Source organism: Pleurodeles waltl, chromosome 3_1 (assembly GCF_031143425.1).
Source record: "Pleurodeles waltl isolate 20211129_DDA chromosome 3_1, aPleWal1.hap1.20221129, whole genome shotgun sequence".
NCBI lineage: Eukaryota > Metazoa > Chordata > Amphibia > Caudata > Salamandridae > Pleurodeles > Pleurodeles waltl.
The window spans coordinates 1,971,938,140-1,971,965,254 of NC_090440.1; the positions used below are offsets into that span (position 1 = coordinate 1,971,938,140).

The window sequence follows — 27,115 nt, forward strand, 5'->3', positions numbered from 1 at the left end:
ACTTCACCGAATCCGGCAGGAAATAAGATGTACTCCCTAGAAGATTACACCCAGCAAGAAGTCATTGATATCATAGACCAATTCAAGCACAGATCTAGGGAAGCATTTCTAACATGGATGGTGCGATTATTTGACACAAGCGCCTTTGGAGTAATGTTAGCTATAGGAGACGCTCCTATGTTTTGTACTCTTAGCACTGACCCCATAATACAGGAGCAGTTCAGGAGGTATCAGGGTAACCAACAGATCACCCTACTGCAGCTAGCAGTTGTGGGGTGTAACCACAAGTATCCTACAGAATCAGATTGGCCACAAAATGACAAGCCCTGCTACACCTTGAGAGATGCAGTGCAGAGAATTAAGAAGGAGGGAATTAAATCTGCTATTTTCCTGGGTGATGCTCACTGTCTGTTAGACAGACCGCTCTCTGTATCAGTGCAAAATAAAATCATTTGCCTTGTTCCTTCAGCTTACAAGCAAGTAGTAATGACTCTCTTAATTAATCAGATTGGGCAGGCAATAAAAGATGTGCTGGAGGCAGTTCGCAAGTTAGGAGAGCTTGGAGATCAAACAAAACCTGCAAGAGCCTCAAGGTCTGAGGGTCACACAGATAATAACGGAGTATCGAGGGGAGACATACTTATGACATTACTGAATAATGGTGTCAACAAGGAGCAGATTGATGGGATAGATACTAAAAGCTTTTGGGAGATGTACCACGAGAGAGCTGGATAGAAAGGAAGGCAGCAGAAAAGTTACCAAGCAAGATAATAAACAAGTAAATCAGGGCCAGCCATAGATGCAGAAGGACGGAAAAGAAATACAAAGAAATGTTTCTTCACAAGGGAAATAGAAGGAACTCATCTCTGGGGATGGACACATTGCCCAGAGAGTAATCCCATCAGGGTTGTTTTCTTTTGCCTCGGTTGTCAAGGGTTCCGCAACTTGGAGTTGGCAGGAAAAGAATGATGTTGGATTTAAGCCCCATACGTAGTCACTAATATATATATTTAATATTTATTGTTCATATATTGCATTTTCTGTGTTGCTCATGTTATCCTCGTGTATCTTGGGAAGTGCTTTAATAAATTCATAACTTGGACAAAGTGCTGCATTCTTTGCATTTCTTTCACTTTGTTCCCTCTCAGTCTGAAGTAAGGCAGAACACTGGCACCGTTGTCTCTCCATTTTGACTACTCCCCATTTGTAAAGGGCGTGCATACGTCATGGCGCTTCCAGTGTTTAGCCCTCCCCGTCTTGGTCTTGTAACCATACGCAGTCGCCATTGTAGGGCTTTGTCTCCGCGCTACTTTGTTTATGCATGCTGTACATGTTGCCCGCAGAGGCACTGAAAACAGTGTTGATCCTCAATTATTTATTCAACGGCTGCCCCTTTTTCTTTTTTTAGGATGTGTGCCCTGCCAGCATGTATGTATTGTAGTGATTAATGTTCAGAGACATTTGGTGTTCCTGACAAAGTTAATAAGAAAGCCCTTCCAGAGAGCGTGATTGCTCGGCACCATCGAACATGGATAAAGACAGGCTTCTAGCAACCTCTGTCTTCCTTCTACTTAATGTAAAGATGAAATAGAAATAAGCCTTGTTTTGTTTAATTTCTTGTCTTGCTACCTTTTGGGTCATATATTAGCCGAACAGAGCACTAAGGCGCAAGATGTCTTTGATTCGCTCCTTTGTGTTGGGCATTACGAAGATAGAAAGCGTGCACATCCTACAGTTCCTAACTGCAGTACGGTGTGCACTGTGCAGAAGGGGCATACATGAGGGAAAACTGTCGTCGGCTGGTCTGGAGTTGAGATGTCATTACAGACTACAGTTTGGCCAAGATTTCACTATTGAACATTTGGCTGTCCTATTGGTGCCAAGTCTCGTACTCTGCTGCGTCAGTCAGCAAGCGTAGTCAACGTTAAATGCAAATATTAATGACGTCATCGGTAGAAGTCACAATGGACATTACTTAAATTTTGAATGCTTTCTCGCTTTGCCAGAGACCCACTACCTCTTGCCCCCTGCGCATCTGTCACACATGGCGAGCCAGCACAGCCCAGTCCGAAGGAAGCCCATCTCGACTACAGACTAGCATGAGTTCTCCGGACGCTTCCGATAAACCGGATTCTTTCTTGGGTAAAAGCGCCCTATAATCCACCCTTATGCTTCTCGCCACCATTAATGACACTTCTAGACCTCCAATCCCAGAGAATGCACCCTCCTTCCACCTGCAGAGATTGTCACCACCTGTCCCCTTTCAAAGAATATTACCTCTGACAACACCACAGCCTCTCTTCCTTCTTCCAATTCCGTCAACCCTACTCTCTCTGTTCCTTCCTCCAACTACGACAGCAACAATTCCACCCTTTTTTCTTCCAACTCCAACAGCACAACCCTAACTTGGCTCTTGCCATAAAGTCACCCATAGTCGATCCTATGTGAAACGTCTCAAAGTTTAAAGAGATTTGAGACAATGTATCCCACTGGAGAAAGATATATGCCCTTCCTCCACAGATAAATATAAACATTTCTTCTCCCAGTGCTACATGCATCGTGCAAAGAGCAACCTCAGATTACCAATCCCCCTAGTTCACTTGTCTCTAGCCTAAATTTCCACCAAGAAACACCTCTTTCCCCCCCCCCCCCCACCCACAGAAAATACCAACATTTCTGTCCCAGTGTCAGAGACCTCTAATATCTGTCATATCCTTCCAGTAGAAAGTGCTTCAACCGTGCCATCCTTGGAGAAGAAATCACACAGTGTGCCCATCTCTCCCATGCTTTTAGTAGAGCCCTAACATTTTACTCACCCCTTAGTCAAGGCTGACCCTTCTGCTCTTATCTCAAGGAACTCTGACCGTAGAATAGACACCAACCTCACCCTTGGCAAAGCTGATCCATCTCCCCTTCTGCCTCCAACTTGTCCCTCTTCAGAAAATACCACCTGCTGGCCCACCTCTGACAACACCATTCCCACCACTTCTCCTTCCATCTGTGATAACACTACTCCCTCTCTTCGTTCTTCCATGTCTGACAGCACTACTCCCTCTGTCCCTTCTTGGAGGAAAACCACCCTTGGTCCATCACTTGCAATGCAATATGTCTTGACAATGTGAGAGCTATAGGCGTTGGCAATGTTTATGCAGGCAGGGGGCCAGCAGCCGCCCTAGAAACCACCACAACCCCGGGGCAATGCCTGCTGGTAATGTACGCAGAGAGGGCCAAGTGGCCCCCCAGAAGCCTGGGGACCGCCACCTCCTAGGGGCAAAAACCATATAAGGAGAGGGACCGTGCCACCCCCTCGAGGAGCAATATATGGTCCTATGGGGCCGCCACCCCTCAGGGCTGGCTCCTACTATCTCCTGAGGTGCCCACCATCGGGAGGTAGCTGTTTGCTTTAGCTCCTGCCAAGCCTATGCATACACTCTGCGTTCACCAAACGGGAGCTGTCAAACTGCTCCTGCTTGCTGAAAGTGGAGTTTTCATCTCTTTCCCTGCCTGCTAACACGAGGGCAGGGGAAGAGATGAATACATTGCTCTTGCACACAGGAAGATGCTATTTAAAGCGGCTCTCTGGGTGCAGGAGCAATGCCGGCTCCTGCAGGCTGATACTGTCCTATCACTTTCTCTTTCATCCCATAACGGGATGTAAGAGAGCGAAAGATTGTTATTGTAATGGTCTCTCTATGGAATGACTTCGAATTGGCACACAAGCAAGATGTTTGGTTCGGATGTTATAGTTACCTTTTGATGCATAGCACAACAGAGTTGCGTCTGGTCTACTGGTGAAGCTTTTGGACTGTCACTGAGTAGGTTGAAGATTCAACTCCTGGTATCTCACGGCAGTGTGTCTGTTTATTTACTCGTGTTTTTAATGTTAAAAATTTCTAGTGATGGAACATTTATATCTTTTTCCTATCAGAATCTTTGGGTTGAATGTCATAGGTATGTCTGCACAATGCACAGTGAGGAGTCACTTGCGGACTAGTGGTAAAGGTATCAGACCCTCACACAGAAGGTTGAGGGTTTCAGTCTAGGTCTGTCAGTTTTCATTTCTCAGCTTTAAATTATTTTCAACTTCAAATATTTAAGGTACATACAGAAAAGTGTTATCACTCTCAACTTGTCAAATGCATCTTTTTTTCAGTTTGTCAGAATATTTCTGATTTCGACCCAATGCAGGGTTGGGTGGTTATGGAGGGCTGGCTGGCTGCCTGCCAAAGCAAAAGCAAACACTCCGCTTTCTGCAAGCGGGGACGTTAAAAATGCTCCCACTTTCTCAGAGTTCATCTCTTTCCCTGCCCACAGACTTGAGGCCCTTTAAGTTCCAAACCTCTTCAGCTGTGCATGGTGCTTGAAGGGGGTAGACCGCAGGCCATGCGTGGTGCTGGATTGGTGTGGTTATAGTTACTTAAAATAACTCTAATTATAGCAGGTGAATTCCTATGGTTTTGTATGTTTAAAATGTGAACCTAACTACAACGTCCCTGTAACCTTTGTTTTTTACAGTGAATGTGTGTGTGTGTGTGTGTGTGTGTGTGTGTGTGTGTGTGTGTATATATATATATATATATATATATATTTTGTTTTTTTAACTTAAAAACTAAAGGTTACAGGGGCGTTATTGTTGGGCATTATTGATAGTTATTTGATTTTAACCATATCAAATTCACCAGTTATAGTTAGTTATCTCAAGTAACTATAACTCTGGCCCTTGCCATGTACATGCACAGTTATCTAACCAATAATTTTACTGCAGATGTTAGAGTGACATTATCAATGATATCAAAGATATCATGAGTTGTGTGGTATTAGTAGTGCATGGCGAGGGCACGAGTTATAGTTACTTGAGATAACTAGAAGTAGTGCATATCTATGATTTGATACATTTAAAATGTGAGCCTAACTATAACGTCCTTGTAACTTTTGTTTTGTTTTTTTTTTGTTTTTTTTCAGTGAATTTCTATGTTTTTTAAAAGTATAGTAATTTTCATTACTATACGTTAATACAACCAACGCCCCCCCCCGCACACCACCTTGGAGTATTGAGTACAGGTAGAAATGGTTTTAAATCGGTTTATTTTTATATTTATACAAAGGCTATTAAAAGCTCCAACCACCTGATGTTCGACATCCCCTTCCACCAAACAGTCCTACATTCTCCTTAATTATTGATCTGAAAAAATGCTATTTTCAAAGTCCTCATACCAATCTAAGATTGTGACGGCTGGAGATTACTAGTCTCACTATCCACTCTAAAGTGAACCTGAGGTATTTCTAGAAGGACTGTTTCAAGGGGATTATGAGTCCCAAAAGTTGAAGGGATTACTGTTGCTTATTTTAATATATATTTCAGGTTGCTCATGATAAAGATGTAGCCTATTGTTGAGGCATTACTTCTTCCCCTATAAGTAGGCAGGCCAGGATAATTTATGCCTACCACCTCAATTACATTTTTAGATAAACTGAGGAAAGATAGGTCAATAGCTCCTGGCTCTTGGGATCACTGCTCACAGATGGACAGGATCATGGGGCAGATTGTGTTGTGAGGAGAGTCTTACATTAAAGTCTCCTGCCAAGAAGAGATAGGCTGGCTGCCCCTTAATGGTAACTCTGTTCAACAGTAGGTTAATATAATCAAATAGAGCTTAAAATTTGGTATTTGAGATGTTAATAAAATAGTTATGATAAAAATGTAATGTCTCCATAGCCTTGGCGCAACCACCGATAACTATTGTTATCCAAACCGTTAAGCCTCCTTAAGCGCGACCAGATAATGACGGCAAAGCCGGGACACTGTAGCAATGAAAGCCATCCGTCTCTGTAAACTGAGTGTCCCAGGTTTCCTGGAACATAACAATATCATAACACCTTATAAAGGATTGCCATTCAGGTAGACCTATCTGAGAATGGAGGCCCACCACATTTCAGCTTCATATTCTCAACGAGGAAACTTGCGAATCTAAAGTATTACCAGGAGAGGGGGGGATGCTATGCTGTTCGACACAGTTTCCATATAGCGGGCCCTTTTGCCTCCCAGTCAATCCATATCCGCTAGGTTGCTCAGGGTAGTAAACTTGTTTGAACATAGCAACTGGGCCCTATAATTGAGGAGGTTGCATACACTAATGTGGGTTTGTTTTAAAAAAAAAAAAAAAAAAAAAAAACCCTCATGGAAGTGGAGTAATCCCGGTCTCAGCAGAGAGTCTGTTTTAGTTAGACCTCAATATGTTATGTTTACACATGATGAATTCCGAAACTTAATCACAGTACAGTCCCCATCAATGTCTTTGCTTGTACATCCCATCCATCCAACCCTCCTCACCATTATGATCTCATAAGTCCTCTTGAATAGTAACGTTTGTGCTTGCCAAACCATTGGATAGTTCTATTGTGAAGCTGGTCCCAGGTTTCTGATTGATCACAACTAAGGGGGGGGGGGAGGGGAGTGGACACACCTGCTTAAACCAGGACCTGCAGGCAGGCTGGTGGTGGTAAGCCTAATAAATCTTTGTTATGAGCATAATCCAACCTGGTGGCTGATTCCCTAATTTTCTTTTGTTAATTTTTCCGTATACTGACTGTGTTATCTTTGCCATTGTCAGCTTGGCTAATTCGACAGGCACAACCCCCTGTCCTTGTCGCTTAAGCTCATACAGGTTTGGTGAGACCATCTTGGGTTGTTTCAGATCTCTTGACTACTACCAGTGAGTTCCTATCCCATAGGGAGGTAGGGATATTATGATCCAGCAGGGGTGTGGTACCCTTGTTAATAGTGGAGAATTGCTGTTTATATAAATCTTCACTACGGCTCTCAATATGATCACGACAATCTAAGACGGGTTTCAGTTTCTCCTCTAAGATAGTTCCAAACTTCTCGCTGGAATCTGCACTGCCTGAGGAATTTACAGTCAAAGAGTTATCAAAGAGATATTCACCTGAGTTGTTTGGGATTGTACTGGACATTGGATCCAGGTCGAAAGCTGACTTTGTTGCTGAAGAGTTTGTTTCCACTTAACTGCCTAATCCTTTCCTGCTGGTATTTTCCTCTTAATGGCTGGGACTTGACACAGTTGGGTGATAAGGGGGCTCTGCAGCTCTGGGCCAGATTCTGTATTACCATCCAGCGCAACACAGTTGCTAACCGGGTCATTTATTTGTGACACGGCCCCCACTTGTGATAGACTTGAAGTGCTATTATTGAATTGAATACAGTTTCTTGATTCATCCAACACGTGAGTGCGACCATAATCTATATACAGACACCGTTGTACGCAGCGCAGTGGCAAGCCCAGCAATCTTACATTTGCCCATATCTTCACTGAGACAGGAGCTTACCAGCACTGTTTGCCTAATAAGCTACCACTAGCGGACACCAAAAAGAGGGCTCCAGCCGAGGATGAGCGAAGAGGGGCCTGCTCTTGGCCTGGGCGTCTCCTGGCTGCGTCCCGTGCTACGAGAGTCTAGGCGCCTTAACAGCATGTTGCGACCCCTCCTTTCATGTCAGGCAGTCCTAGGGAACGTAGTTTCACCCCAGCGTGAGGCTGAAACAAATGATGCAGGCAAAACGTCAGTGCAGAGTTTCCCTCGCTGCAGGAGTCCAATCGTCTCTAAATCGCGTTGCAGCACTTCCTCTCAGGTATGCTTGGGAACGTAGTCTCACCCCACTGGGAGGCCGAAACAACGATGGGGGCAAAACAGCAGTGCAGAGTCCCCCTCGCTGTGGGAGTCCAGGCACTGTAAGAGAGCCTTCCAGCCCCTTCTCTCACCTCAGGCAGGCTGGGGGACATAGTCCCACCCTAGTGGGAGGCAGAAACAATCAATCATGCAGGCAAGACAGCACTCCAGATAGTCTGCTACTACTTAAGAGCATGTCTTTTTTTTCTTTCTTTCTTGATAAAAGAAGGTGCGGGACAGTGTCTGATGCCTCAATAACAACGCAAGCTTAGGACTGAGATGGTAGAAAGACAATGTAAAGTATCCTCAATGTTCATTCAGGAACACCATGCCAGTGTCTGTATCCGTGAATACAGACATGATACTAGAAAGGATCTCTGTTACTAAATAATGGTCTTGTGGTGGGGTAGTGTAAAAGCACCCAAAATATTAACAGCCTTCATTAATGATGTTTTTATTGTGTTGCCACAGTGATTAATGAATGAGTTATTCTAGTCGAAGGTGAAGTTGAGGATTGTGTTTGGAATACCGAAGTTAAATAGAGATTGGGGGGGGGGGGGGGGGGGGTTTAAATTAAGAATTGCCAACATATTTGATAACCAGATGGCTTGTCTAGCACCTAAACCGTCCTGGTAGTTTTTGAACTCTTCATCCATCCCTCCTTTATGTGTAGCTGCTTAAACTCACTTTGCGCCCAATTACTTTGTTGTCCATACTTGTAAATGAATTACACGTTGAAAGGCAATTTTCAAAATTATTTTAGGGCACAATCAAATTAATTCTTATATTAGACACAAAAGATAAATTTGGTTTCATGATACTACGTTAGTTCCGTTGTGCAACAATATTTAAATAAACGTGAGTCGTCCTTCAAGTTGAGTGATTTGGAAAGAAGCCGATCTACTTAAAGTATAAGATGCATGTGAAACCGGGTATCCTTCAGCATTCACACAGTTACAGAGGCTCTCAAACATTGAATTTTACAACTTTGTTACATTTAAAACTGCCTAATATAATTAATACGGTATGTCCCTTTATTTCAAAAGCCAAATCAGCTTCCTTTATTTATTTAATGGTGCACATTCCTAACTCCTTCTTGTTAAGTAACACGGAGCACATTGATTACAAGACCCTGAAAATCCATTCTGTACTATATCTCAATTGAACAACATGGTCTAATATATTCTATTTTTCTTTTAGGTATAATAGAATATCCTCCTCAGTAGCCCAATGTTTAATTTCACTATTTTATTGAACGCTTAGGGGAACCCATAAAATGTTTAAGATGGAAATATAATTGGCACTTGCTGGCATTGCAGATACAAGAGTGGAACCTTGCTGCAGGTGGTGTAGCACTTTTGCAGCAGCACACCTTTTTGGGAGGCAGTTGGAAGAATTAAGCAACATTTTTAGGATTAACCTTGCCATTGGATAGGTTTGGGCGTATTTGCTGCCACTCTGAAGAAATTGACTAACCAGATGGAAAATTTGTTTTTTGATGTCTTACTTGTTGTGGCTTTTAAAACTTTGTCACCAAAAAAGGAAAGCTTTCTCAGTCTGTTTGATGGTGGGTGTGCTATGCACACATGTATGATTCAGGTAGCCTTGTTTTGAAATTCAGTTACATTATCGTTTTTGTTAATCTGCATCTCAGGAAATAAATTTGTAAGACTCCCCCGAGAAGGATTCCCGAATCTGAACAGAAGGGTATATAGTTGTGTTCACTTATGAGATGCACATCTTTCATGACTTTGAGAGTATGCTGTTCTTTCTTTTTCATTCATTCTTTCTTCTGACATGACTTTCTTTCTTTACTCTTGTTACATTTTCCACTTAAGTATACTTTATAGTCCTAACCCGCAGCATAAAAAATGCTTTGTATAAATAAGAGGGAACATAACTTTCTACAAACAACATTTGGTTTAATGACTATATGGAGATTCTAAGCTAGATGATGTTTTAAGCATCTATTTTCACAGTTTTTTAAAATGAAGGATTATGCTGTAATCATATGTCTACAATAATTAGTCAACTGCAGGGAGGTAAAGTGAACCTCATGGGTCTTCAGGATCTACGGAAGACCTGCCTCACCCACTAAGTCCCGTTTCCCTGGGATGCTGCCAAGTTGTTTACAGACACTTTGTTAACAACTAGTCCGCACCATTATTGCTCACTAGCATTACTGATTCCTTGCCTTGAATGTCGCAGACGGGATGTTTTAAAAAAAAATCTTTTTATTATTGAAATGTAACAACATATTCAACAGACACATGACATTGGGTTACATTACTCATGTCATCAATGAAGAAGTAGAAGTACCGTGCTGTGATCCAGGGCTAGGAAAGCCCACTAGACACCATGGAATTCCCTTTGGTGGGGGGGTATGGGGTCACCCCCCCTCCCAAAGACAGGCCGCCGCTCTGATCTCGCCCCTCCAGGGGTTAAAAATTAATTAAAAAAAAAAAAATATATATATATTTTTAAAAACAAAATTGACAGGGGGTCGCCCTTGAGCAGTTAGTAAAGCCAGCCATAACCTTTGCTATAATACAAATGAAATGTATGTGCGACGGGGGCTATAGAGAGATGAAGGGCACTTTTGCTGGGTGGTAGTGAGGGAATCCGAGGAGGAGGTCATGGGAGTGGGAGCACCAATAAAGGTTGTTGGACTGGGCGCCAAAGGCGCTAACGACTGTGAAGATTGGTATGTGACAAGGCAAAGTAATAGTGTATCTTTTTTGTTTTTTTAATGTCTTGAGAGAACTTGCTGATTGAGGGAAGAAGCAAAGGTAAAATGACTGACCTTTACTGTTGCACGCATCACACACATCCACCAGCAATTTTGTGACTGTCTACGTAGGCTAGTGTTTTAGAGTGAGAGTTTAGACAGTAGCAGAGATGGCGTCTCGTTGGATGACTGCTGCTCAAGCCCTAACTCTGGTTTTAAAGGACAGCTCTGACGTAGGATCAAAGACTGAGACAGCATCTGAGGGAAAGGACAGTGGCACAGACTCTGGTAGTGATTTTTCCGACAACTCCTCTTCCAGTGATTCTGAGGGAGGTGATGAGGACAGTCCTGCTGTCCCTTCGCAGGCACAGTCTGTGCAGCGGGACAATAGTGGGTTAGCACAACCCAGAGAGCAGGTGCATGTGGCGCCAATCACAGAGAGTGTGCTTTCTTGGGAGCTCCCTAGTTTAGTTCAGCCCCAAATTCCACCACTCAAATCATATTGTGAAGACATCAAAATTATCTATTACAAACAAACTGGTATTGTAAGACAGGCACCTGCGTTTTTGGTCCTGGGCTAGGCGGCCAAACCCAGACATTTCTGAAAACTAGACACCCGGTGGAATCCACAGCGGTCTGACTTGTGTGGATTCCCTAAAGTTTTCTTACCCAGAATACCCTGCAAAGGTGAAATGTTGAATAAAATCTCTATTTTTTCTTGCATTTCTGTCACACAAACTTCAGGAATATGCTGGGATCCACAAAATTCCTATCACGCAGTGTTTCCCCAACTGTCCTGATAAAAATGCTACCCCACTTGTGTGCCTGTACCTAGTTCCTGCACCAGGAATGGATCACCCCAGGTTCAACAGTTGCCCTTGTGTAAGGACTAACATTGACCGTTGTGTCATCCATTCCTGACACAGGCACTAGGCCTACCCACACAAGTAAGGTACCATTTTTATCGGGAGACTTGAGGGAATGCTGGGAGGAAGTAAATTAGTGCATCTATTCAGATTCTAGAACTTTCTATCACCGAAATGTGTGGGCAAAAGTACATTTTTGCCAAATTTTGATGTTTGCAAAGGTTTCTGGATAACAGAACCTGGTGAGAGTGCCACAAGGTACCCCATCCTGGGTTCTCCTAGGTGTCTAGTTTTAAAAAAATGCACAGGTTTGGTTGGTTTTCCTAGGTACCGGCTGAGCTAGAGACCAAAATACACAGCTAGGCACTTTCCAAAAGACACGTCAGTTTTCAGTGTAAAAATTTGATGTGCTAATGTTGCAATTCCGTACCATTTTTATCGGAACACAGAATAGAAGAACAAGTGTTATTGCCCCTTGTCTTTCTCTACATGTTTTCCTTCCAAATGTAAAAAAGTCTATTTGAGAAAGGCCCTGTAATTCACATGCTAGAATGGGGACTCCGGAGTTCAGAGATGTGCACATAACCACTGCTTCTCAACACCTTATCTTGTGCCCATTTTGGAAATACAAATGTTTCCTTGATACCTATTTTTGACTCTTTATATTTCACCAAATAAATTGCTGTATACCCGGTATACAATGAAAACCCATTGCAAGGTGCAGCTCATTTATTGGCTCTGGATACCTAGGGTTTTTGATGAACCTTCAAGCCCTACATATCCTGCAACCAGAAGAGTCCAGCAGGCCTAACGGTATTTTGCTTTAAAAAATCTACTGTAGCTGGAAAAAGTTATAGAAGAAAACGTGGCTGGAAATGGCTCTTTTTTTCACCTCAATTTCAATATATTTTTATTTTAGCTGTTACTTTCTGTAGGAAAATCTTGAAGGATCTACACAAATGACCCCTTGCTGAATTCAGAAGTTTGACTTTTCAGAAATGTTTAGCTGTCCTGGATCCAGCATTGGTTTCATACCCATTTCTGTCACTAACTGGAAGGAGGTTGAAAGCACAAGAAATAGTGACAATGGGGTATGTCCTAGTAAAATAGCAAAATTGTGTTGAAAAATGTGGTTTTCTCATTCAAGTCTGCCTGTTCCTGAAAGCTGGGAAGATGGCGATTTTAGCCCTGCAAATCCTTTGTTGACGCCATCTTCAGGGGAAAAAACCACATGCTTTCTTCTGCAGCCCTTTTTTCCAATGTTTCTGAAAAAAACAAAATTGTAGGTGTATTTTGGCTAATTTCTTGGTCTCCTCCAGGGGAACCCACAAACTCTGTATCCCTAGGATGTTGGAAAAAAAGGACGCATATTTGGCCTAGATAGTTTATGTGGACAAAAAGTTATGATGGCCTAAGCATGAACTACCCCAAATAGCCTAAAAAGGGCTCAGCATTGGTTAGGGGATGGGTGGGAGAAGAGGGGTGGGGGTGGGGGGATAGCGGCCCAGCAGCTAAGAAGATGGATCTAGAACCAAACTGAAATGTGGAAGGAAAAGAATCATCATTTTGCTTGTTGTCTTTTGCCATGTTCATATGATCTATGCTTCTTTGGCATGCAAAGCCTAAACAGGCATCTGATAAAAAGATCTAGGGGGGACATAATCCTGTTTATTGAGAAGTGGGATTCCATCACTTGCACCCATGGACTTCTAAAAGAAATGCTGGTATGCTGTGGGTGATTACTTGACTAGCTTTGGTAGATCTCATAACATAGTGGTCGTGACCGTCTATGTAGAATTGTAGCTGTTATGGGATTGGCTTTTACTGTCTTTCCTCTAGCAGAGTAGGAATCCCTTTCCAGTGGTTTCCTTTGTGCTGGACTCTTTCAATATTGGGTTGAAGTCTGTTTCATCCCACTATGCTAGATGTTGCCTTATCTTGGATGGCATTCAAGATGGCAAAGCATCTTAGTTTTGTCCGTCTTCATTTCTCTTTAAGGCTGGTTGCGCTTGTTTTGTTGCATTAAGGATTGAATCCCCAAATTCTGAAGTCTGTTTTCCTGTTTTGAAAAAATATATTTTGGAACCAGTTTCAAAATAAAGGATCCTCTTTCACACTTTTTCTCAGCTATAGCAGACATTTGGGAGATAACTAGACAAAGCCTCCAAAGGAGTGTTTATTTGTTCAGACCTAGAGCAGCTGAACAGATAGAAACTGTGAAGGTACTCTGGTCGGCGCGCGGTCCTAAGAAGAGAGTAAACCGCTTCTTTTAAGCCTATTGACACTCTTTTCTTGTCCCAATATATAAATTGTATTTGTCTGTTAATTGTACTAGAGAGTTTGCTCAGATACATACTGACTTTTGTTAATTAACGTAGATTTGTGCTATATTGTAGGTGTGAGATCTAAACTGGAAGATGCTGAAGAAATCTGCTTACGATTTAAAACAAAACAAGCAAAAAAAGGCTACAATTCTAGAGTCACAAAAAAAACCAGGTTGTGTTCTGTTCTGTCTGGCCTTGTGCCATTTCGGTTTGGGAGAAATTCAAGTGTCTTGGTTTGTACGAATGCGACGGCCCAGCATATAAATTCGTTCAATAAAACCTTATAGTTAACTGTTTAATTTATTGTTATGGCGGCCTTCATACAAAGGAGAATTCAAAGTGAAGACCAGGGTTGCCATTAAATATTTTGTTGATTCCCTCAGCTCTGTATAAATCTCACTTGTTCTTTTTTGTTGTTTGTTTTGGTAGAATGAATGCACCGCGTATACTTATGAACTTTTGGGGGTTATGGAGGAGTTGAAGTACGCTATTGAAAATCTCCCAAAGTGGACCGCTCCAGAACCTGTGCAAAAGAACCTATTGACCCTGACAGATGACGTCTACATCCATTATGAACCACTGGGCGTTGTCTTGATTATTGGTGCTTGGAACTACCCCTTTGTCCTTCTTCTCCAGCCATTAGTTGGTGCCATAGCAGCTGGTAGGACTTTGTACACTTATATTTTTGAGTTTTGTGTTCTTGCTACTTTTCAGAGCTTTTCCAAACGGTACTTAAATGTGGCTTTTTTGTTTTCATAAGCTTTAACATTGAACAAACATGAATTTGCAAATGGATGAAGTATGTAAACATTGCAGGTGTTTACACTTATCCACCGAGTTTTAAGCTTGGATATCCTGTTGCAGAGTATTCTTTTTCTCCTTTACCCAATATTGTGGTGTCTTTGGGGCAGTTTAAACACTTTGTGCATACTTCAGCTAGAGGTCCAATATCTTAATAAAGACATTTACAATACGTTTGATAGCTAAGGATGTGTGATAATTTGTATGCTTAACTGTATGGATTAGGTAAATCTTTAAGGCCTGCCAGGAAGCTAGTTTAGGTGCTAGTCGAGTTAGAGTCTCTGAAAGAAACTGTGATGTTGTTGCCTAAGAGTGCATTGTTGTCTAAGATCATTCCTTTCTTATGATACCCATATATCTAGCTAACTGGTAGCACTGGATTAATGATAGAAGTTTATATTCAACTTTGTAAATTCAGGATGTCCCTACACTAATATTGCCACTGGAGCAATGTTTGATGGATATCTTAGAAGTCCTGTGGTGTGGGTATTAAACCTGCAGCAAAACATCCTGAAAGTGTTTCTCCTAACTCATGTGTTCTCTGGTTCCCCTGTCATACGACAGAGGCGGCTGTTTATGGTATTTGGGCTGAAACCCACAAAAAAACATTTTAGGAAGTGTCACAGTGATCCCAGAAAAATCTTCATTCTGGGTTAAAAATAAAATAAAAAAATATTGAGACTTTCTGAATTATAGTGATGTTGAGAGGGTGTAGCACTTTCTAAAATATCTACCTGTCTTTGGGACGGGATGCTTCAGATAAATACTTGTCCTGTAAAAACAAACTACAGATACACTTTCCCCTTTGGTTCCATGCAGTGAGGTGACAAATTACATTATTCTCATTATATTAAATTAAAGCTCTTATAATAGCTTCTCTGGTTATACCAGTGCTAATATTGTAGCAGAGTTTAGATTCTAGCAATGCCCTGGTTGTGCCACTGTTATGCAAATCTACATAATGAAGCTGGAAGTAGAGGGAAGAAGTATGTCCCTGGTTCAAATATCCTTTTGAGTCTGCACATCTGCAGACTTGCATGTTTAAGGATTTTCACCTCCTCTTTTTTAATCTTTTCCCACACTGGGAGGGGCTGGAACTTTACTCCCCACCAGGAAAGAAGTAACACTTTATCCGTGGTGGGAAAAAGTGGTTTGTAGGGTTAGTGAACTTGCAAACATTCAGGAAATGTTCACATGAGCATATATATACATGCTTATTTGTTCAGGCTAAAATTAAGTTCGAAAACATCTCCTGAGATTACGGTTCCCAGGTTATACTGGTGAGGGACTGGCAGCTCCCACACCAAGTTTTACAAAAACCCTGTCAAAACAAAAAGCTGACCACTGATGCCGGACTATTGGGGTCTGCCAATGCTTGTTTATTTTGTACTTTTCTCATAATCTTGCCAAAACTGGCTTTATACTGATTTTCCATTATTGCTATTTTTTGGAAATACTAGCATGTATCAAACATATTTTACTAAATTGTGTTTCAGTTAAATGGTATCTAAAATTACAGAGCAGTTTAGCAAACAGTTTTTCGTAGTTGCTGTTTGTGTACATTTTATTTGAAAACAAAAAAAACCCATCAGTCTTGGCTTTAAGCTTCTGCAGGTGTCTGCATTGTATCGGAGAGCGTTCTGGGGGCATTATAGATAGCTTCATGATGTTGAAGTTTGCAAACATGTGTACATATTTTTATACCAGAACTTCTGGCAGTAGTGCACGTCAAGCACACACCATTTTTATGGAGCGTTCACCTTAATAATGAAGACTTTACATTAATGAACCATGAACAATACCGTTACATATCTTACCCTAACTGCTAAAAAATGCTCTTTCACAGATCTGTGGTCTGTAAACTGGTAGCCAAGTGGTTTATGCTACAGGTGGTTGGACCTACTTGTCCTCATGACAAAGTAAACATGGACACATTGTTTGGGGTCAAGGACAACACATTCAGGGTGCCTGAAATAGAAAGTCCACGCCACTTGTGGATGTTACTAGGGGTTTCTGAGTAATTAAAAGAATAAGCAGTCTTACTAAATGAGCATGACCAAGTTGTGGTGCCAAGACCCCTTTACATATAGGTTTAAGGCACACCTCACTGTCCCAGAGTGTCACCATAATGTGTTGCTGCCCTTATCTCTATGCAGAAAGGTGTGCGTAGGTGCTGGATGTAGGGGGATGGGGGTACTGCAGCACCCCCAAAATAGCTGTGCTGTAGTTTAGAAGGCGAAAGAGCAATAAAGTACCTTTAACTTCTGTCTTGTCGTGTCACAGAGATCAAATGTTAGACTCTATTTTCTTGGAAATGTCTGCTTTTTATTTTGACATAGTAAGTGGTGTTAACTTTTCTTTCACTACAAAGTGAGAGGATTTTGTAATATGAACTGTGTGACGATTTTGCTGAGGGGGAAAGGATGTTAATTTTTCTAACACAAAATGTAAACTATAGAAATATTTTAAAATAGATCAGCAGTTAGGGAAGAACAAATGAAGCACTTTAGTAATTGCCAAGTGCTGAAGGGAGCAAATATTTTAATAGGATTAAAACAAATTAAGAAACTTGACTTTATGATGCATATTTTTTTTTTTTATTTTTTTTTTTTTAAAGGACAATTAAATAGGAAGTTTTCTGTCTGTAAATGACAGTGCACGACCATATCATGCTTAAGTAATATATTTGCAACAGTATGTGCCAACATGCCCCACTGACTACCTACCACACCCTTGCAGTGACTTTGTTTCCAGGACTGTTGACTTAGTGGACTAATGCATCCATTGTAGGGACCTGTCCAACCTTATGGCCACAGGTTCAAATCCTGGCAGGTCCACTTTCATCCTTCTGAGGCTGACAGAATGAGTACCATTGAGCTGGGTAACAATAAACATTTGTTGTTCAGCTCCAGGATACCCTTCTAGGTGAATGTGGGCTTTACATATACATATGTTATGTTATGACTTCAGTGGTGTAACATTGATGCCAGCACCCCCACTCTTAAAATTGTTGCAGCACCACTAAATGTGTGTTAAAAGGGTAGAATAGTGCACATCCGAGAGTCAGTCACACACAACCTACCAAGGCTGAGTTCAAAGTGATCCACTCACAACGATCAAGCCACCGATGTGAAGGCTGGAAGACAGTCTTCTTGGCAGAAGAGCTCACCAACGTCTTCTTTGGCAGCTGTTAGCACACATTAAATAGACACTGTAAGAACCATAAGAAGGCAATTAAACGAATCCTGCAAGCAGTAGAAAGAGTGCCTAAGGAGACTGTGGTTAGAAGATTGGCACTAGCTGAATTTGACCTCTACCGTGTTTATTGTAGTCAAATGGAATGTGCTTGCACTGTTGCACTGTGACACTCCCGCGCCCCTACCCCCCCCCCTCCAAAACACACACACACACACACACCTCATATAGCAAACAATTGTCAGGCAGAGCTATCAGGAAACTGATTGAAGTAGGTGAATTAGTCAGCAAGCTGTTAGGCAGTCCTTTACTTATTCACTTTTCTCTGCACTGGACTTCAGCCAGAATGTCTCTTTATCCCGAGATTGTGAAACAGGCAAGAGTGCAGTGTGTATGCAGTTCAGAGGACATGCGTTGCACTCATTCTACATTTATATCTTATCTATGGACAGACTTTTGCACTTAGTGCTTACACTTCGGGCTGGTACGGAAGTTGTCTACCTTTTGATTGCTAGTTACTTGATTTTTTTGGCTTATGCAAAATCTGCCACCCCTTGCCAAAGTTTTCTTTTGGTTGAGTGCTTATCCTTCCCATGCATGGCACTCTGCCTTCGGGACCAGCTTTGCTGCATAAGATCTAAACTGCAGTCCTCATGGGATAGCCACACAGACGTGATTCAGTAGTCCGTGAAATGTGTTCAATTTATGGTACGGCTAGTGGGAAGAAGGTACATATGTACATACAGGATTCAGAAGTTTCATTATGTTCTCTCGGAGGGAATGTATTGCTGAAACCTTCAGTAACAGGAGCACATTCCCTTTTCATTGTGCACTCTTCTCCTACCTTCCAAACAAACCTGTTTATCATTACATTGGGAGTAACCTAATAACCGAAGGGACCTATGCCTCTTGAGACCTCCTCCTTCGTCTTTGCTCTTCCTATCACGCTTACTGGTGGCATCCATTGAAGATTCTCTGCACATCTGTAGTGAGATCATTTATAAAATGTTTTAGGTCTGTTTGTTTAGAGCAGTTTATTTTGCAACACTCCTCTTTCCCATAGATCTGTCAGCAAGTCCAACTCTTTCCGTTCAACAGACCATTAAAGGTGTTAGTATAGTTCTGGTCATAAGGTAAATGGAAAGACATCTCATCACTTTTTTCAACCTTTTGCCAAATACAGTGGAGTGAACCACCGCTCATTCTCACAGTGAAATAATTCCTCTCTGCCGGACAAACAAAATTACTCTTTCTAACCTTAGAGGCAAAAACCAAGCATACCTCCACCCTCAACCAGCCTACGATACAAATATACAGTAGTACACACAGTCATCTCATCCCAGAAGCCTTTTTTGTTACATCAGCGTCGAGCACATACGCCTGCAGAGGAATCCAAACCACCTTGAACCGCCGTCAGCACAACAGTGCAGATCTCGCCACACATTTCCCGTGATTTTTGGTAAATCCTACTAGCATCAGTATCGATTCTCTTGGAATGTTGCTCCTAGCCATGATCTCATTCAGATTCCCACTGCTTCCTTTACCTATTTATCTCCAGATGATCCCAATCAAGATGTCCAAACTCAGCCTCAGGCTGCCTCCTTTCCACCCCATGCCCCATCAGGATTCGGATAGCACGAGGGTAAGGGTACAGTACACCTCTCCAAACAGTGCTTGACAATATTAACTTGCACTTGGTGTCAGAGTTTAAAACTAACCTGATAATAATACTTTCACATACATGACGGTTGCTTGTTTTACCAGCTACCATGCAGGCAGCACCATGCAAACCATAATATAGCCAATAAAAACGTTTGCTGGAACAGTCTCACTCGTGCGTTTTATGATGGGCAGGCTAGCATGTTAATGCTATCATTCAAGACCTAACAGGGAGCCCAGTTCCAAAGGTTTAGGCCCAGTCTTTGAGAGAGTTTGTTTTGTGTAATGAAAGTGCACTCTGTAGGGAGTTTTGTGTGCATTTTGCGTTGTCTGCTTCTGCAATTAGTGCTACCTGTGGCTGTAAGAATATTGGTGCATGTTTTAAGCTTGAAGAAAAAACAAGAAATCAGAGACCTGGATTCTCTGTCTTAGTTTCAGATGCATTGAGCATTCTCTGCCGCCAAACTGGTAATCCTCCGTGCAGTTTGCTACATACATTTTCCTGTTTGCAGTCATGCCAGTCCTTTGTGCCTTTTTCACGCAGTTCATGATAACTATATGACAACGTTAGGAGCTACCAGATTAACAAGCATTTACAATGCATCGGGTCTCGCGTTTGCTCGTGTTAGAGCCGATCGCGTTGTAAACTCCTAACCCGACTTTTCACCTATCGGGCAAAAGTGCATTTATGCACGTAACCCGAAAAAGTGAAATCAAGTATGTAAAGCGTTCGACTTCTGCCAAGCGAGATCAGACTCGTAAATTAGTTAAAAAAAATAAATAAAAAAAGTCCACGAGCCCGATGGAAAACAGCGAGCCTCGCATGTTTTCTGTACTTGGTCGCTGCGCTCGAGGAGGGCTAGCCACCGGAAAAGCCATGACGTATGCGTGCCTTCGACTAATGAAAGCAAGCCGATTTAATTAGGGAAGCCCACGAACCAATAAAAAGCACTGACGTGAAGTTGACAGGGCTCGGAGCCCTTTTCTAAATACAAAAGAGTCTCCCTGCTATACGCATGCGTGAGCGCATGCAAAGCAGGCTCGTCCCTAAAGTACAAACAACTCTTTAGTTAAAAACACAACTCTAGCAGTGCAATCCAGAATACCTTCTTATTAAAGGAGTAGATTCTGTTTAACCTCACACAGAACATAGAACCTGCAACAGTCCCATCACAAAACTGAGACACAACAGCCCTTAACGCGTCCATTTTTTGGTCTCTAAAAAATAGTGCACAACTAGTATACTAATACAGTCAAAACCAAAGACGATCACATTTTTCTTTCTCTGATACTACACATATTGGCAAGTGCTTGAAAATGTGACCCTCCATCCTGTAACGTTGGTGTAATGTAGGCCTAAAGCAAATCAAAGGCCCTGAGATGGACATTGAAGTTTGTTGTACATAAACTCCAGCGCAGCGTCTTGATGTTATTCATAAAGTTTAATCAATCACAAAGGTCAGCGTGACTTCCTTCTTTGCCAGTTCCTAACAACTGTCAAAGAATGGAACGCTTACCTGACCACACAAACCATGACAACAGGATGTTTACCAATAGAGCAGCCTAGCGCTCGCTCTAACATATAAATCAATAGCAGATTACGACATATCTTCCCCCTTGCACTCAAACATATAGATGAACAATTACAATACAAAACATTAAATGAATAAGACAAATCAGTACTTTACATAATCACTTAAATACATTGGTATTCTCTTGGATCTTTAAAGGTCTTGCCTCCTTGGAAAGAAGCAAACCACCATCACTCCTTTCACTAGACTCGCATCCTTCACTACTCCACTGACTCGCCTGAAATGGCTCATCACACTTTTATCATCCATAAACATACATCCACTACACTCATCACTTCTCACATTTCCTCTGATTATGTATTCATTGGATCCAAACTTAGTCCATCTTTCCCCATTATCCAACAATACATGCCACCAATTGACTTCTTTGACTCAAATTGGTTCTCTGAACTTACTCAACCCTTTCACAATTTGATATGCTTTCACCTTTACCCAACCGCCTGGTCTAAGTTTGGGCCTTTGCATTAATTCCTCTTGAGTGTTTGTGATAACCCTTTGCTCTGGAACAGTAGGAGTGGCAGAAACATTTTGTGCCCTTTTTCCTTCACATGGTGTATAACTTTCATTACCAGGATTCACATTAGACTCTTCCACACCAATGAGTTCACTCAGCCAGGACGAAGTTAGTTTAGAATTTGGTTTCCTGCCCCTCATCAAGAAAAAAGAGGATGCACCAATGGTGCTATTCACAGTGATACGATAACCCCACACTAAGGCCCTCATTACGACCCTGGCGGACAGTGCAATGATGGCGGTAGGACCGCAAACAGGCGGGCGTTAATTACCGCCCCATTATGACATTGGCGGTTTGGCACATGCCAAACCGACAATGTACCACACCGTCTGCCACGGCGGTAACGACCGCCACGCTGGAGACAATGGTCTCCAGCCCGGCAGCAGTCACTAGTCCACCGGCAGGATCATGACCATGCATACCGCCATGGATTTCGTTGAGTTTTGAACCGCCACAAAATCCATGGCGGTAGGCACTATCTGTGCCAGGGAATTTGTTCCCCTGAGTCCACACCCACGACCCCCCTACTACCTCCCCAAAGGTGGTAGGACCACCTCCCCGACCCAGATAGACCCCCCCAAGCATACCCTTCATGCACGCTCACACCACTCACACACATACACGCGCACATATATACATGCACACATACATACACGGAACATTTCCCCTACACACATCACACCTTCCACATACATACATACACACACACACCCTCTCTAAACGCTCACACTCCCATGCACGCACACACCACACAACATACCCCCCACACCCCTCCCCTGTCAGACAATCACCTTACCTGCTTTGGCGGTCCTCCGGGAGGGAGCGGGATCCAAGGGGGCTGCTCCGCCACCAGCACCCCGTCACCAGAACACTGTCACACCGAATACTGGGACGTATTTCGGTGGGCGGTGTTCTGATGATGTGGCAGTGGCAGTGACGGTGGAGCAGCCTCCACTACACCACCAGTATGGCTGCTGGCGGCTCTCCGTCTAAAAAAGGGAGAAGGGTCGCCAGCAGTCATAATATGGTTGGCGGAAGACTGCCAACAGTGGCGGTCTTCGGCCCGACAGAACCGACGAGGTTGAAATGATGGCCTAAATCTGCAACCATGTTTTCCACACTGACATTATTAGTCAGTGTCGACTGTATAGCTCCTTTAACCATCCAGGTAGTCCCTTCCACCATTCCATTTGCCTGGGGATTGTAAAGAGCTGTGCGAGAATGTTTCACTCCACACGATGACAAGAATTCCTTCATCTCATACGAGGTGAGTTGTGTGCCGTTATCTGTAACAAAGCACATAGGAAACCCTTCTTCTTTAAAAACTTCAGAGAGTACTTGTTCTGTTGATGACGTAGTTATTTCCAACATTAATTTTACTACTAACCACTTTGAATGGACGTCAATCAAAACCAATGCAAATCCGAGCTCATATTTGACACCATGCATGGGACCTATGAAGTCCCAACATACTGTATGCCATACCTGTCCCGGGTCTCCTATGTGGCCAAACACTGATTGTTTCCCCACTCTGAACATCTTTTTACTGTGCATGCAAGTCACATCTCTCCACCCAGTACACCACATCATCATCCATACCCGGCCACCAGAAATCTTCTCTGAGTCTCCTCTTAGTCAGTGTTTGCCCCAAGTGTCCCTCATGACCAATAGTGAACAATTTCTTCCTTAGCCCCAATGGAGGTATAATCTTCTCTCCTCGTACTACTATGCTGTCTCCCACCAAAGACAATTCATCTAACAACTTACCATATGTCCATAAAGCCTTTGGTAAAGTGCTTTCTCTTTATTCTCCGCAGCCAGACAGCTTAATCACATCACTCACCACATCATCACGTAACATGGCCTCACTCCACTCCTCCTTGCTTATTGCTCCTGATGACCACTGCACAACATCCCCAACACTCAATAGCATCCTCACGATCTCTTTTGATTAAAGCTTCCTTGTCAACTATTTCCAAGTTTTGTGATGGACGTGAAAGATAGTCATCTTGCAGATCCCTTCATACTGGTATATATTCAACACTGTAGTTGTACTCCTGAGATCTAGCTGCAAGCCGAGCCAGTCTGGCAGAACTCTTACCGGCTCCTCCTGGAGAAAACACCTTTACTAGTGGCCTATAATCAGTATGTAACCTGTACTGACTACCCCAAATGTATGTCCTGAAGTGTTCCATGCCCCATGCTGCTGCCAAAGCCTCCTTTTCTATCACAGAATAGTTGCGTTCTGTTGGTGTCAGAGATCGTGATGCAAATGCAGCTGACCTCTCACTGGTCCCATGAATCTGTGACAACACTGCGCTGACACCCGTGGCGCTGGCATCCACCGTGACCACTGATTTCCTTTTCACATCGAATGGAACTAGGATGCCTGCCTCACATATTGCTTTCTTTATCGATTTCAAAGCTTTGTTCTTGTGGTGTGCTCCATACAAAGCTTACTCCTTTCCTCAACAAATTCTTCAAAACTTCAGTTTTTGATGCAAATTATTTTACAAATTTGGAATAGTATTCAACCAAACCCAAGAAAGACTTTAACTGGTCTTTGCTTTCAGGTGGTGGTGCCAACTTGATAGCATCCAATAGATCCCTCTTGGGTTTGATTCCATCCTGCGATAAGGTATGCCCTAAATACTCTACCTCCCTAGCTAGGAATACACATTTCCCCTTTCTTAAAGTTAAACCTGATTTCAGAATCTTGTCCAAAACCTGCTTCAACATCAACTTGTGATTTTCCACTGTCTCCCCAAAAACTAAGATAACATCTTAGAAGTAGATGACATTCTGAATCTCCTTAAACAAAGCATTTATCACTCTCTGGAAGACACTTGCTGCAGAATATAGCCCAAATGGCATTCTAGTAAATTGAAATGTGCCTTCCATAGTTCTGAATGTTCTTAATGCTTTAGAATCGGAATGTAATTTTATCTGATGGTAGGCATGTTTCAAGTCTAGTTTTGAGAAAAACTTTCCCCCTTTTAACATCAAAACAAGTTCATTGATATTTGGAAGAAGAAAGCTGTCCATTACCACATTTTGATTAAGGCTTCTCAAGTCAACACAGAATCTAAGCTTTCCATCAGCGTTCCTTATGATTACCACTGGGGAGACCCAATTTGACACTTCCACTGGTTCTGTCACCCCAGTAGTCAACATTTCATCAATCAGTTTTTTAACTTGGTCTCTGGCCAAGATCGGTACCCTCCTGACTTTGTGCTGAACTGGGATTGCACCTTCCTTCACGTTAATCCTACGACAATCACCCCTCAATTGACCCATTCCTTCGCAGAAGACGTCACTTGCATCCCAGAGAATGTCTTCTAAAGACTAGACTACTAAGACTTGAGTACATGCTCAGGGATTTATAACAATGTGAAGGTCATATTGATGAATCCATCGCGGGATCGGTAGACCGGATTCTGCTACATAAACCTTTCCTTTCGTACTCCTTCCCCCAAATTCAATTTCTGCAATCATGTACCACATGATGTCTATTTTCTTTCTCCTGGTATTCACCTGGGTTTATGTCTTTAGGAAGCAGTCTCACTTGTGGCCACTCTGACGCGAACAATTTCCTCAGAACAATAGTATATATAGACCCAGAATCCACAATTAACTCTATGGGTCTTCCACGAACCACAAATTCAGCATTTGGCCTTTGTTCCCTTGTCCTAGGCATCTCCTTATCTTCAACATACATAATTGTGTCTACTTCTTCCTTTGGGTTATCATCTCCATCTTCTTCCGACAACACAGCTATACTCTCTGTAGTTGAATTTGGACACATCCTAGCAAAGTGTCCCTTCAACCCACATTTGTTTACACTCCTTTCCTACTTCAAACCAATATTTTGCTTCATACGTATGGTTGTAAATTCCACCTCTCATACATCTTTTATTTGTAGGTTTGTTCATTACTTCCCTTGCTGATTTATTATTGATATACCTTGTCTTTGTCATGCTGGATGCATCATAGCGCTTGCCTATTGCTGCAACCTCCTCTTTTACTTTTTTTTTTTCCATCGTCTTCATGCAATATTCTGACTCCTCTACCACTTTTGCTATTTCAATGGCATCTTTTAATGTGGGATTCTTTGCTGCCCACAACCTCTCATGCATTTTATTTACTCTGACATTGAACAATCAGTTGACCTCGTATCATCTCACCAGCCTTTTGCCCAAACTGGCACTTCTCTGACAGTTCCGTCAATCTTGAGATAAAATTGTCAACTGATTCCCCTTCCCTCTGAGGCTGAGTATAAACTTTATGCTGCCTCATGACCGCATTTTGAGTTCCAGCAAATCTCAATTCTAATTATTTCCATGCATCTAGATACACATCCATGTCTACTTCTTCCTCTTGATCAGGTAGGTCTGGTAGGTATTTGAAGATATGCTGACCCTCTTTTCCTGAAGAATTTAATAATATGGCTTTTTTCCTGCTGGGATGAAATCTTTGACCATCCAATGCCTCAAGATAATTGTCAAAAATTAAAAATTGTCATTCTATTAGTGGTTGTGAAAAGAAAGGAGGAGCTGCTGACAGAACATCCAGTTTTAGAAGTACAAGTAAATACCTGTATTAAAAAATATATATAATAAAATAAAAAATACAAACATATATATATATTTTTTTCTTTTTTTAACTTCACTGTAGTGATGACAGAATGCTTAAGAGACTTTATCGATGCCCAAGGATCTTTCTTCTAATGCCGTAGACAGCAGTCCTTTCTCGATTTCACCTTATAAGGGTCTTTCCTCTAATGCCACAAACATAGTCCTTCCACGATTTCACCTTATTTCGATGGGTTTATGCTGCAAAGGCAAGAAATATCTTAACAGAACTGCCACAACAATCAGGTGTCAGATGACCAGTAATCAATGCCAAACGTGGGTAAGAATGCTTAACGTAGTGCACACTTGTCCTGTAATGCGCTTTCAGTATCCTTGTCAGTTTCACCGTTGAACTTCCAGCACTGAAAATACTTGTGCGTGTTCAGTGTCTCGCAAACTCAAGTATCGTTGCTCCCCTAATGCCATCAAAATCAAAAGTTTCTGTCCTGTACTGCACTGTCAATATCTTGCGCACCATTCTCTGCGTTGAAATGTGGCCTGCATATCTCTGTGGGGTATATCGCTGTAAAATCCACTCTTACCTTCAGTCTCCAAGTCGAGTATGGCGAATTCTGCTGACCTTCAAAGTAAATATGGTCTCAGTTCCCAGTGCATACCTGTAGTCCAGTCACGCTGCGACCTTGCTAAGGAGCTAGCAACTCGTCACCAGAAATATGTTGTAAACAAACTCTGGAGCAGCGTCTTGTTGTTTTTCATAAAGTTTAATCCATCACAAAGGTCAACGTGACTTCCCTCTTTGCCAGTTCCTAATAACTGTCAAAGAATGGAAAGTTTCTGCTTCTAACATACAAATTTATAGCAGATTACAACAAGGTTCCTAACTCAGTTCTTCCAACAGATTGCTTGCACCCTAGTATTTAAAGAAATGAAGATGGCGGGGTCACTGATGATCTGTATGCGTACCTCTTGGCAGGGCTAGAAGGCAGAAAAAAACAGTGATATATTGTGCAAACACAGAAAATAAACAGTGTGGAAGTACAGAGCTTCATATCTAGTAGGAGTTGAAGGAAGAACTGTCCCACTCTAAAGGACACACACAACAGTACAGTACTCCATGGAAGAGCCAGGGGCCATTTTTGAAGACACTTCGGATGGCTCCCG

The 27,115-nt window shown here is 42.3% G+C and overlaps 1 protein-coding gene across 8 annotated transcripts in view; it reads left to right on the top strand.

Moving 5' to 3' along the window:
- Positions 1-27,115, top strand: part of ALDH3A2 (aldehyde dehydrogenase 3 family member A2) — a 325,020-nt gene that overhangs the window by 70,309 nt on the left and 227,596 nt on the right. For all 8 annotated transcript variants that reach the window (XM_069226358.1, XM_069226364.1, XM_069226365.1 and 5 more), the window contains one exon: positions 14,031-14,262. In XM_069226358.1, coding sequence (XP_069082459.1) covers positions 14,031-14,262 — 232 coding nt within the window. The remainder of the gene's footprint in view (positions 1-14,030; positions 14,263-27,115) is intronic.